At 36.3% G+C, this 13091-nt stretch overlaps 1 protein-coding gene across 5 annotated transcripts in view; it reads right to left on the reverse strand.

The window, feature by feature from the left end:
* ACAP2 (ArfGAP with coiled-coil, ankyrin repeat and PH domains 2) overlaps nucleotides 1-13091 on the reverse strand; it is a 70715-nt gene that overhangs the window by 16323 nt on the left and 41301 nt on the right. For 2 of the 5 annotated variants that reach the window (XR_008438541.1, XM_053985882.1), the window contains exons 11-20: nucleotides 8799-8850; nucleotides 7426-7526; nucleotides 6140-6245; nucleotides 5494-5702; nucleotides 5206-5275; nucleotides 3858-3952; nucleotides 2376-2560; nucleotides 1933-2037; nucleotides 1456-1548; nucleotides 53-240 (exon numbers count right to left, since the gene is read on the reverse strand). Coding sequence is in view for 4 of the 5 variants with exons in the window: in XM_053985882.1 (XP_053841857.1) it covers nucleotides 53-240; nucleotides 1456-1548; nucleotides 1933-2037; nucleotides 2376-2560; nucleotides 3858-3952; nucleotides 5206-5275; nucleotides 5494-5702; nucleotides 6140-6245; nucleotides 7426-7526; nucleotides 8799-8850 (1204 nt within the window). In the remaining variant the exon portion in view is untranslated. The remainder of the gene's footprint in view (nucleotides 1-52; nucleotides 241-1455; nucleotides 1549-1932; nucleotides 2038-2375; nucleotides 2561-3857; nucleotides 3953-5205; nucleotides 5276-5493; nucleotides 5703-6139; nucleotides 6246-7425; nucleotides 7527-8798; nucleotides 8851-13091) is intronic. The other 3 variants (XM_053985883.1, XM_053985884.1, XM_053985885.1) reach the window with 3 other exon arrangements.

A 13091-nucleotide genomic window follows, 5' to 3' on the forward strand; every position in this document is an offset into this window, starting at 1 on the left:
ATTATTTCCCTTGCTCTCCTCCCCCATATCACCAGTGCTGTATATCACATACCCCTCTCACTGCCTGAATGAGTGGTGTTGCTTTGTTTTCTTCCACGTTGACCCAGTTTACTTCAGCTCCATGAGCCAATGCTTCTGCCATGTGAGGAAGATTTTTCTCAAAGGCAGCTTGATACAACTGCAATCCTGGACTAGGCTGCTTGGAGTCACAGAACACTGGAGACTCTTGCTTGTCTCCTTCTGAAAAGAAAAAAATATTGCTTACCTAATTCCTGTTTTAACAAGGTACCTCTTGGAAATCTGATCAAAATGTCTTTTCTCTGGCAATAGGTAGTTCAGCTTTTGCAGAATGCTATGTATTGTTGCCCCATTCTGCCAGGGGAATTCACAGATGCCTTTAGTTCCAGTATTCAGGCAGTCTCTTCACCAAATTATTACTGCATAGAAAACATTCTCTCCACATTACTGGCACATGTGTATATACTTCAATCTACATATTCCATGTAATTTCTAAGAAATTGTTTAAGGTCTGGAGTGTGTTTTATTGTAAACTGCAAGATATGAATAAAACTCATGTTCTGCAAAGATGTAGTCATACAAATATATCTTTATCTGAAACACTGGAGTATGAGGCTAATACTGTTCTGACCTGATTTTTGTTAACAGATACCACTATCATTTACCAATTACTTGCTGTGGCTATAATCTTTTGGACTAAAGCACAGTCTTTCTCTTAATCTCAGTAATGGTTATTTGGAGTGAAGTCTGGGAGATAAAGATGTTGCTACATATAAGCTTTTGTGAGTTACAGCATCATAAATATTTCTACAACATAATCAAAAAAGATCCAAGCCACATGCTGCTCATCCGCAATAACACCTGTGAACTACTGGATTTAAAACATACCTTAAAAGAGTGCTTTGGTGTAGAAGAATAGGTCTGCTTTATAAACAAATGTTTTGGAAATTTTGAGAAGCCATACTCAATATATCTGTCAGAACAGCATGCTAAAATTAGCAAATAATTTCATTTGTCAACTTATAGAACTTCAGAGTTGAAGGAACAATGTTTAAAGACTTGGTCAATTCCACAAAAATAAGAAACAGAAAAATTAAGCAAGAATGCACAAATAACACATAAAGGCCTACTATCTGTGACTCAAGAGGAATTCTGTCTCTGTGGATTTATTTACTTATAAAAGGATCACACATTTGGGATCAGCCTCATCTGACTGGGAAAAAAAAAACATAGTTCTTTGAACCCATTTAGAAGGATTAAATGCCATTTTTGGTAGCAAGCCCAAAGAAAGATTGCTCAGGCAAATTTTACCCTTGCTAAAAGCTTTTCAACCAGGATAGCAGACATTAATTGTATCACCAAGCATTAATCTTTTTTACAAAAAAAAATGCTGCCAAGTGATTCAATTTTCATCTTACAGTGCAAAGCTTAACACACCTGGTTCATACAAACTGTTGGCTGATATAGTAGAGGCAAGGTGTTCTCTGCTGTCATCAGTGCTTGGCTGGATCCCACTGTCACTGCTTCGGACTGTTTTGGGGAGAAACTGCAATTACTATGCAGAGCTGAATCTACCTGCTCCTCTCAGATACCATGATAATAAAGCAAGCTCTTATACTTGGTCCTGAACATAATTTTTAAAAAATGGCTTGTTCTTGTTCAATATTCTTAACGCATCCATAGAAAAATACGAAGTCACATTTTGTAACCATAACATTTACAATAATAATAATAAATGTCAAAGATAACTAGAAATGAAAAAAAAATCAGGATAAGTAAAAAAGCTTAAATTATTTCATGAAAATACTAAGCAATGCAGCAGCCTGGAGACAACAGATAGAAGCAGGGAGATGGCCACAACACACAATGGATCACTAGTGCAGACAGTGAACACGCCACAGCTGTAGTACTTACTACTACGGAGTTTTGAAGAGGTATCAAAGTAGGAGAAGAGTGAATCAAGCTCGTCAGGACAGAACAGAGACTCCCGCCTCGCCTCGTCGCTACTTACAGCAACCGCTGGGACATGCAGGTTAGCAAAGCACAAAGCACGCAGCAAGGAAGGGACAGGGCAGGAGAGAAAGTTATTGGAAAAACCAAGAAGGATGAAAATACTGAGGAAAGAAGGTGGTTAATATGATTCTGAGTTACAAGCATCCCCATTCCAAATCCTTCCCCATGTAAAAAAAGCACATCTCTGAAGAAGTCTTTTCTTCCCTACACTCTACACTAGGCTACAACCCATTAATAAAACAAATTCCATAGGCTCTGCACAAGGCAGAAGTCAATTAATACAAAAATATATTACCTTAAAAAGAATATGGGTAATACAGCTAAGGAGAGAAGTGTGTAAATACCTTTTTGGGATGCTGCACCTTGTTCCCCTGCCAAAAGGGATTTTTCAGGGCCACTGTGCCTTTTCTCTTCCTGACTTGGAGGCAAAACTTTTGTTCCAGGCTCAGGCAGAGGTACTGATGCAGCTTGCTTCTCTACAAACTTTCTTTCCACATATTTTGCTCTGATGTATGCCTCCTTCTCCTGCCTGTCATATACAAAATTCCTGGAGTTAGTAAGCTAATATTTCAGTATTATTATTTATTTCATAAAAAAATATCTATTTTATACTAAAGTCAGTAACCAAAACTGTAGCTTGGCATTGCACATAAGACACACCTATAGCACATTGTCAGAAAGATGCAAAGCACACTGTCACTTTAAGGATTCTTGATTAAATTTTGCAATAAGGCTCAAAAGAAAGTAATTTTGTTAAGTTCACAAAAAAGACAGAGACTTCAGAAAGTAGTATATGGAAGAAATAAGCATTAGTTACTCTATGTTACCTGTATTAATCCTTTATACATGTTTACATTGTTAATAACCTATTAATAAACATATATTTAGTTTCTAATGTAAATATAAATTGCAGCATTTGTTATAGGAACATTAAGATTACACAAGAAAAGAATAAGCCCTACGTAGGCACAGCAATCAGTTCCATATCACATATTGAAGTATTTTTCCTTGTAACCTGAGGTTATCAGTTAAAGCAAAACAGCAGTTGTTCCAAACTGATAAAAGGGGCTGTAATTATTGCATTGAAACTGCTGAAAAGCAGTTACCACTAGAAAGAATATCTAGCAAATCTCCTACTTTGTTTATATTATCATCACTGTCTCCAAATTGCCAACACTTCATAAAATGCAGTTTTCTATACTATAAAACTGCTGGGCAGCAAGCAGCACAGAACTGGAAAGGTACTACAAAAGCAAGTTTTAAGAGACAGCCTATGCAGCAGCACAAAGCATTGGGAATTTACCTTCAAACACAGATTAGCATCAGAGAAATAGAAGACAGCAGTACTATGATTTGAAGGCTGCTGTAAAGCAGCAGAGTTCATGAACAATGTAGGTAGGAAGATGAGAACATTCTGAGGATCAGGGAACAAAAGTCAAATGGAAGAACAAAGTCACTGTAAACAAAAGGAACAGCCACAGGCTCCTTCCAGGAGCACTCCCACACCAAGTACAACTGGCTGAGCTGGTACCCAGCAGAGAGAAACAAAATCCACATGTCCACAGTGATGCTCTAGAGCTGTCATCAAAAGGAGGGAGTGATATCACAAAAAGAACAAATGGAAAGAAGAAGCAGAAAGGGACCAACAGAAGGAATGTCCAATAAAAAGAGAAGTCAGAAAAGGGAGAGAGCAAGACACACTGGTGATACAGGGAAATGAGTACACTAAAGAGTGTAACACAGTTAAGTGGCAGCATCTTTTACAGGTGAAGACTGAAGGAAACAACAACAAAAGGAAGCAACAAGCACTGCTGGTAAAATACTACCTTTGACTTCCAGAGTGTGGCTTCTTTACTCCCACTTTTTCCAACTTGGCTTCATATATTCTATTTATAACATCATTTCCCAATTCACACATAAGCTATAAAGCAAAATGAATAAATTCAAATATAGTTGCAAAAAGCTTTATCTACCTATTTAGTTGTTTTTAACCTCACTCAGCCTATATTTACAACTTAGCGTTTTCACTGGTAAAAGTACACTTACAGAAATAAGCATGGGTTTATATGATAATAATGAAACAATCAGTGAATAGAGAGACCAAATTCTGAGTAAGGTAAGAAAAAAATCTAGTCACTTTTAAAGTACCTGAAAAAACAACCACCAGAATGACACCTGTAGGCCTCATTAACAAAGGTGTTTTTCCACCAGCTTTGCCAGGAGCTCTTCTTAGCCCATTAGCAAGAGACAATTCAATTAACTGTATTCCACCTTACCCAATGGACATTTTTGCTAAACCATAATCTGATACAACTATGGAAAAGGAACAAAGACAAAAACCTACTTACAGGAGAATTTAACCCTATTGATTGCAATGAACAGATTTCTTTTTTCTAATACCAGGTAGAATACTTAGGTCTGGTATTTACGTGAATAGTACAAGAGGTACAGCATTTTTCTGGGTTTTTTTTTGGACTGGGCGAGGTGGTTGGCTGATTGTTTTCTCAGAATGAACACATTGATAAAAAAATTATTTAACCACAAAGCACATTGTCTTTTGATTGTTCAGAATAGAGAAGCAATTCCTAAGTGCCAGAACACCACAGCTAGAAACAAATGTTTGCATGAGTTATCCAGTTGCACACATACATCCATGCATGAGTTCTTATTTCAGGATTTCAGTGTCACATGATTTTTATAACCATGGTTCAAGCTAGAAATTTGGCACACAAGAGCAGTTGCATGTGTATGCTCCTACAGGCCAGAAGCATCTCACTGTTAAGAGCTGACTTTCAAATTTTTGAGTATGATCATGCTTTAGGCTGATATATCACTTCCAAGATTTTCAGCCCACTGAAAGACATTATTGGTTTATAAACAGATTTGCCTTTTTATATGTTGAAAGTATCAGATGAAACTTGCTACTCAGAGTGCACTTGGGAACCTAAAGGTGTTGTAAGTTGTTCTGAATTGCAAGTTAATAGCACAAATTACTGTGGAGTATAAGAAAGTATGAATTAAAATAAACCAACACACAAGTATAAACATTTTCTGTTCAAAACTTCAAGACATACACTGGGTACAAATGTGTTTCCTGCATTGAACTTTCTGATGTAGAGGCCTTAGAACAACAATCTAAGTACCAAATAGAAACCTGTTTCAAAAATACTGTACCTTTAGGAGTTCAGGTTCCCATGAATCCAGCGTTAAAGATCTTACTTTTGAAAAGTGGACTCCCAAGCTCCTAAACAACATGGAAAAAAATCATTAACTTGTAACTCGTTATGTTGTATCTTACCTCAGACAGATTTACCATTAATTTATGCAAATAAAGCAGTTACCTTAATTCTATTTACGAACAAGGGTCTCTAATTTTCTTTCAATATACCTTTGAAGAGGCAAACACCCCCCTTGCTAATTAAGCCAATGCACAAATGAACTGCAGTTGTGAGTGTCCCCAACCTGTGTATCCCAGAGCACTCGATGCACAGTGTGATTCCCAGGTTGATACTGGCCCAGCGAGGATCTGCCAAACCACAGTCACAGCAGGCAGCATTACCAGCAATGCACTGGACTCGCTGCAGAGCACTCTCTCCTTTCAACAGCTTCTCTTTTGTCTCACTCCCAGATTCTAGGCTCCCAGTAGAAGGGGATGATTTCTTTTCCTGTTTCTAAAAGAGAAAAGACACAAACAAAACAATTAAGAGACAAGCTAAACTAAAGAAATTAAAGTCCCACAGATACTGACTGTACACTAAAATACAAGAAAAGTCTCTTCTACCAAGGCCAAGGAAAGCTACAGAATTAAAAAATGTTTATGTTTTTAGAAGCTATATAGAACTGAATATAAGAATATCCTATGATATTTAGTGACACTACAGAAAAATCTCAAAAAAACATACAGGCCATAGTAATATTAACATGATATTAACATGATAAAGTGAAAGACAGACAAGATATAATTCATAGCCTTCAAAATTTCATTGCATTTCCATTGGAAGCTAAACAATGGATTGTTTCTTTCCTTCTCCCATTAAAAAAGGCTTTATGTATTTAAAATTTTCAGGATCTAAAAGGAGGTTGTTGTTTGGTGGATTGTTAAACTCACCTCAGATTCATCCCCTTTTTCTCTATATGCTGTGGCAATACTGGTCTGAACAGCCTTAATCCATGCCTGCCGCAGCTTTTCCGAGTCAGCCTGAAGCATGCAGCTCCTGTGACAAATCACAAAGTACTCAGAGACAGTGGCCAAGCAGCTGACATCCAGCAACTCATTGCTCAGGGGTCTGTTTTCATGGAGCAAGTTTCTTGCTATCACAAGTTTAGTAGGCATCATCTAATAAACACATTTATTTTAAGATAACAAAGCAGCTGAGCCTTTGTGAGCTGCAAACTCCTTATTTCAAAATTATCTGCAGGTAATGCTAATACATACAGAAATGGCTCTTCCAAAAACACTGACAATGACTTAGCTTCCTATTCCTTTTCTTATTCCAAATTTTTCTTTTTTATATCCTCAAATGCATTTTACATCCGTGACACAAGACACAGGTATCAGTCCTTGAAAACACACTTTCATTCACTGAGATCAAGAGAGAGTAATTTTAAAGCTCTCTAACAAAGAATGAACTACTTTTCTCATCAACAGTAAAAGAAACAGATCATGAAGTATAAAACTGTTCCAACACTTATGGGTTGAAAAAGCACAGGCAAGCAAGAGCAAAATGCTGTGGTTCACATCTGGGGATGCAAACATCAGGATGGACAGCAATCTACTCAGAAGAGAAATGTAAGGAGCAGTGGAGAGTGTAGATAACCTCCAAACCTAAAAGCAAGTTGACCTCATATCAAAAACTTAAATATGGTCACATCTCACAATCTCTAATGAGGAATCCAAGTCCTGCCCTTGCTGTGGCAGGACGCCAAAATTTTGTAAGTACAGCCAATGCACTGCTGGAACTGAAGAATAATTTTATTTGGTGGTTTCATTTAGTGCATTCTGAAATATAATTTAACATCACTGAGACAACAGCTTATTTATGTGCTTCCCTCTCATTGCACCAATCAAATGAGGAGAAACTGAGACCTATTTTCTACATTACTAAGCAGCTGATAGTATCAGCTACTACTAAGCCACAGCAGAGCTCTGCACCACAAGTCATTTATGCAAAAAGCACAAGAATGCATGCTTATTTTAATGCCAAAAGTAAACTAAATACCAGGGACACTTCTCACAGCATCACTTACTCTCAGCCAAGATTGCAGAGAGCAGAATTTTTCAGATACTTTCCCTGTTTTGATCTATCCCAAGAGAAATGTTAATCTTACATTTTAAAGCAACTACATGTAATGATTTTTATTTTCAAATTAACATACTCAATTGCTTCTCCTTACTTTGTTGGAGAAACCACCTCAAAACAGAAACGTCTTTCTATGTCTTCACAGTGTTTAACTGTGCAAAGCCGCAAGTCTTCAACAACTACTGTGGGATTATCCTAAGAGACAAAAGTTAACAAGAAAGTCACAGAGAAAAAATAATATAGTTGATAATAAGATAATAATTCAATCCTGAATCATCAATCATTGAATTCTATTTGCCTGGTTACACTAATTTTTTCCTCCAAAAATAAAATTTGAACTCAGTGGATTTGGAGATCTACAATCCAATCTACTGAATAATCAACACCTTAAATTTAAACACCAATATTCAAACTACAAAGATACTCTAAGAAATGCAATTAACTCACTATTAAATCAGAAAAGTTATACTTAAATCAGCAGTATTTTAAGTGCCACATAAAAAAACCCAGAAGATGAATGCAGTGGTTTTGAAAATTTGATTCAATTTTAAGAATTCCATTCTGAGCTATCAGCATTTTAAAGGTGCAGTTAAAAAAAGGAGCAACAAGAATTCACAAATACAGAATGCCCATCCAAACATGCTCAAACTCAACTGTGTGTTTCCTTTCCAACCACAGAAATGAAGCTCCTTGATTTGACAGCATCAGATAGCAAGGAACAGCCTCTGATCCCAGTCTGTTTGCAGTGAAGTGGAGTTAACTGCCATAAGCTCTTTCCTCTTTTTTTTCCCCACCATCTCCATACAGTCTCTGTTTTTTTCCAACCTGAAGAACAGCTACAGCTCCTTGGTGCAAGAGCAGATTCTAGAACAGCAAACAAAGGAGCAAGGGCCCAAAGCCTGACTGAAAAGGCTTCTATGGCTTGGGGCAGAGCTAAACTTGCTGATTTAACATAAAACAGCTGCACTTCCCACCAGCAACAAGGCAGACACTGACTGCTGAGCCACTCTGCATTTTCAACACGAAATACATGTATATAGCTGCCCTGACTGCTTTGTAACAAGCTTTTGTGCTTTTTTCCCCCAATTGCTGAATTGGGTGTGTGAGCCAGTAAGTAACTGGAGGGAGCAAGTCCTGAAAGAGTTAAACACAATTGCTCAGAGAACGGCATGGAATATTTGACTGCCAGCAAGTAAGCACAAGCCTTTTGGGACCAACAACTTTTAAAGCTCTAACTAGGTTACAAAACCCACAGCAAGTAGAGTATGTGCTTACAATCAGTGCACAGGAATCTCAGAATCCGTCAGTGTAGTTATTAGTCTCATTTTACAAAGGGAGAAACTAATTTAGAAAAAAGCAGTAGGTTGTTGAAGCTCACACGGGATGCACATCAGCAGTTTCCCCAATCAATCAGGAAAAATCATCACCCAAACCCCAAACTATCCCAAGCCAGTTTTCAACTCCTACCTTAAACTTCTTCTGGTACACAAGTTGGTTATTTTGTATTGAGAACCAGCGCCTATTCAAATGAAGAGATATCCAGAGAATACATAACTGATTTTACAGTGCTTATGTGACTGAGATATGCTAACATACAGTCTACAAAGAGACTGCATGAAAGAATTCAGGAAAGTAATACTGCAGTCAATTTTGGCAAATATTTCATGAGAATAATGAAAAAAGGGGAAGCAGAGACAAAACAGAAAAGAAAGCAAGGTTCAAATAATTTGAGTCATAAACAAACACATTCATGTTATGACAACATTAGTTAAGCTATCACACAAAACATTTTCATTTTAAAGAACATTTCCTTCAGTATTTTAGCAGTAAGTTACAATTTTAAGTAGTTGCTTGATAACACAAATTCAGATATTTTGAATAACAAAAATACTTAAACCCATGTAAACTAATCCTGAAATATTTCTGGGAGTAGAACTAACTTACTAAAGCACTAAAAATGCTTTGGTGTTGCTATCCCATGCAGATTTAATATCTATCTACATTGGGCATGTCTGAAATAAAAACACTGCATAGAAAAACTAAAAAAAAAAATCCAATGAAAGCCTTTTAAGTAGCATCCTAAATTAAGCCTCAGTTTTGATGGAAGATCAAATAAATCAAATAAAAGATTTAATGAAGGCATCCTGTAAAATCCAAAAGATAATTCAATGCTTAAAAACTCCTCTGAACTGCATCCTTCCTTGTCAAACTCACTGTTCACACAGGATACATCTCAGAGAATGGAAAAAGCACTCATATTTTGGAAAAAAAACTCTCAGATCTGTAACAATGATGTTTTATCAGACCACTGAATGAAAAAACCCCAGTAGACATAAAATAAACCCCAGTAACCTTTCTAGCTCTTCAAGGATGCACAAAATAAAAGCTAACCAATTATCACAGTTTCATTTTCACTGACAAAAATGAAGGGAATGTAAAAGACAATTCATTGAAATTTACACCTTGTTCTGTTCAGGCTTATAATGTAAACCTGTTTTTACCACAGCTTAATTCCTCAATTATCTCCAATACCTCACTTTTACCACACACTTTTTCCTGCACTACCAGTTAGTTTGAATGGTAACAGTACACAAAATATTGTGTTGCAACAGATCTTGTTATTCTCCAAAGGCTGTTGAGCTTCAAGCTACAGTTTACTACAATTAGTAACAAGAGGGCCCCATGTATTTGTTCAACCACCACAAGCCATTCCTGGAAAGAAGTGCACAAAGATGGTTAAGAAAAATTAATATATACAGAAAAAGTTAGATCCAAAACAGAAAAACTAGTATTTGTTAGAAAGGTTAGTGTTTCATAGACAGATGAGATTCTACCTTTTAATAATCTTTTCAAATGTTGTGCAGATATATTTAATTTAAAAAGCAACAACAGGATCTCCTGTCATTCTTCACTTTTTAAATTTATTAACAGCAGTAGTTTTAGTCACTGCTATTGAAAAGGTATCATCTTTACCATCTACTTACAGATGCAGTAAGTATGCCCCAAATATAAGGCAGGTTATTGCCAATATTCGTATAGAAAGCTTAACAAAAAAGCAGACTTGAAAAGGAAATAAACTCATGTCATTTTTCATGTGCTTTTTTTGAATGGAACACAAAATACAACAACATGAAAAGCAGTGCCTAAGTGATAAAGGGAGTGGTAAAGGGGAAAAAAAAGCAGCCTTGCCCCAAGACAACGAGCAATGGAGCAAATCCCAAGTAAGAGCCTTAGGAAGTGCAATTAACTTCATTAATGCAATGCTTCATTTTTTCTACAGCTAATTATTTCATGAGCTACTCTAGTAAACAAGCTCTAATCTCATCAGTTGGATATAAGTGAACACACAAATTGTAACACAAATTTGTGCCATCTTTAAAACCTAGTCTAGAAGTTCTGAAAGTATTTGAGTCCCTTTTTTTTCCTAATAGAGAAATTAAACCTGTTGAAGAAAAATTTTCAGTCCAGCCACAAAAGGTGCAGGTTTTGGTGCTTTTCTAAAATAAACTTTTACTGAATGAGATCAACAATTTAGAATGTAGATCACACTTTAGAAGTAGATGTCAGAGTTAATAAATTTTATTCTTTTCTTAACAAGATTAAAGTGTCAGACTGCCCTCCAAGGTGTCAGCACCACAGCAGTTTTATTCAGGCCAAAAACTTGGAGTTATTCCTCATTAACCAAATACCATCAACAAACTCTACATTTTACTGTAGCAAACAGACTACTGGGGGTCTATACCAGCATCAGCCAGGAACTTCTGAGGTACAATCTCTGTACTGAAGGTGCTGCTGTAGGGTAACCCACATCTATCAGGTTCTAAGAATAATTCAATAAATCTTCAGGCACCATGTGTGCAATAAGTACTGACTATTACCAAATTTTTCTTAAATGTGTCATTCTGTCAAAAGCAAGAGAGAAGCCTGGTGAAGGAGAAAACAGTCTTTGGAATATTAGTTTACACTGTTTTACTTCATAGTGGTTAAATACAGTTGCTGCTGTTTAGAAACTGAATGCTTTCCACCATGTATACCTACACAATTCAAAACTGTACTTATTAAATAGGAAACAATGAAAAATCTATAGGAAAAAAAAATCCAATTTCTGAGAACTGAGAGTAAAACTGAAAAAAAATATAAAATTTAAGTTTTATATAAAACAATTAATTGTGCTTTGTGATTCTCAGAAACAGTTTTCTCCTCTAGTAGCTACCAGCACACAATTAAAACAGAGTAATTAAGAAAGCACAACATTTAAAAGTACATGTCTATTCCCAATGCAGTTGATAAGAAAAAAAAATCTCATCAACTTCAATTGGAAAAAGGCAAGGTAATGATGTTGTATGCTCAGAAATTTGAGTGCAAAAACTTGGCTTTAATTCCTTTTTTAGCTAAAAACTAGTTCAATCTTTCTAAATCTTTTAAAGGAATTGAGCAGCAGGTATACTGGCATCCCAGGCAGAATCCTTCTGTTATTTTCTTAGACTGAGTCACTTATACATCCATTGCAAGTAATCAAAATTAAATGCAGGGTTAATGAAGAGCTTTTTGCGTGCCAAGGAAACATTGGGAAGGTATAAAAGAAGCTGGTTGGTACCTGATGTGATCTGGCTTTTTCCTGTCATGTGAAAAAATGGGGTAGGATTAAAACATAAGGGAAAGGAGGAAAAGGGATGAAAAATGCAAAATGAGCAAAACAAGAAAAGAATTAGCATGATCTGAAAATACAGCAGAATTAAAAAGGCAAACATCTATTGCATCCAGTCTAAAATCTATTTGGAACATACCAGTGGTCTGACAAATGCTTTTCTCCCTACACACATTTATTCTTTCTTTGTGATATGGATTTATTTTTCATTTGAATTTCTGGGAACCAAAAGAGCTTTCCAGCTACTGTTCCATAATAAATGCACCTGACTCTTGTCCTGATGCCTTAAGAAAACTGGTGTACAATAAAGTGTATCATTTACCAACACACAGACATACATTCTAAACACAGGTGTCCATACCTGTTACTCTAAGACTTTGCAGTACAAGGATAGAATTTTGATTCCACTAACCAGTATTATCTGAAATACTTGTGTACATGATGTCCTTTTAGTCACAACAAAGAGAGATTACAAAAGCTCCATCTCTTTCAAAACATAGTGACACTGAATTGCAAATAACTCGGGGTTTACTTTGCAGCCTGCTCAAACACTTGCTTGTTTCTAAAGCCAGTGTCACACAGAACTGTCCCAAGAAAGGAAACTTGATGCAAAAATCCCAAATAATTAAAGTCTTGAGATGATGAAACATGAGCTGCTAGGTGCCAGAGGAAGAAATTTCATTATGCTAACAAGACATTAGTTTGGACTGGAAACAAATTTTTATTCACCACAACAGATTTACCCCCTTCAAAGGGCTTTATTATACAGTCTTTTTATTTTTCTCCCCCAGCAACCAGACTTTTCCCAGGATAATACCACTATGGGGTCCGTGGATTCACTGACCAAGACATGCACACAGAAGCATCACATTTCTCTCATTTGTCAGCAAGAATGATTCTGCTGTGTCAACCCAGACAAAACCTATCATATCCTTATCTCTTCTGTTTTTAATGTTGGCAAGTATATGCTAATAGTGGCCATTAGAGTGGGTTTTGGTGTCTTTAATTCACTCTTGAAGGCGTTCTTAAAAAGGTCTAGAACAAACATAAGACCAACTGATACCAATGGGAGTAAAAGAGAAGCCTCCATTTTAAATACATATTACTACTGA

The sequence above is a fragment of the Vidua macroura genome, chromosome 10, assembly GCF_024509145.1.
Source record: "Vidua macroura isolate BioBank_ID:100142 chromosome 10, ASM2450914v1, whole genome shotgun sequence".
Classification (NCBI taxonomy): Eukaryota; Metazoa; Chordata; class Aves; order Passeriformes; family Viduidae; genus Vidua; species Vidua macroura.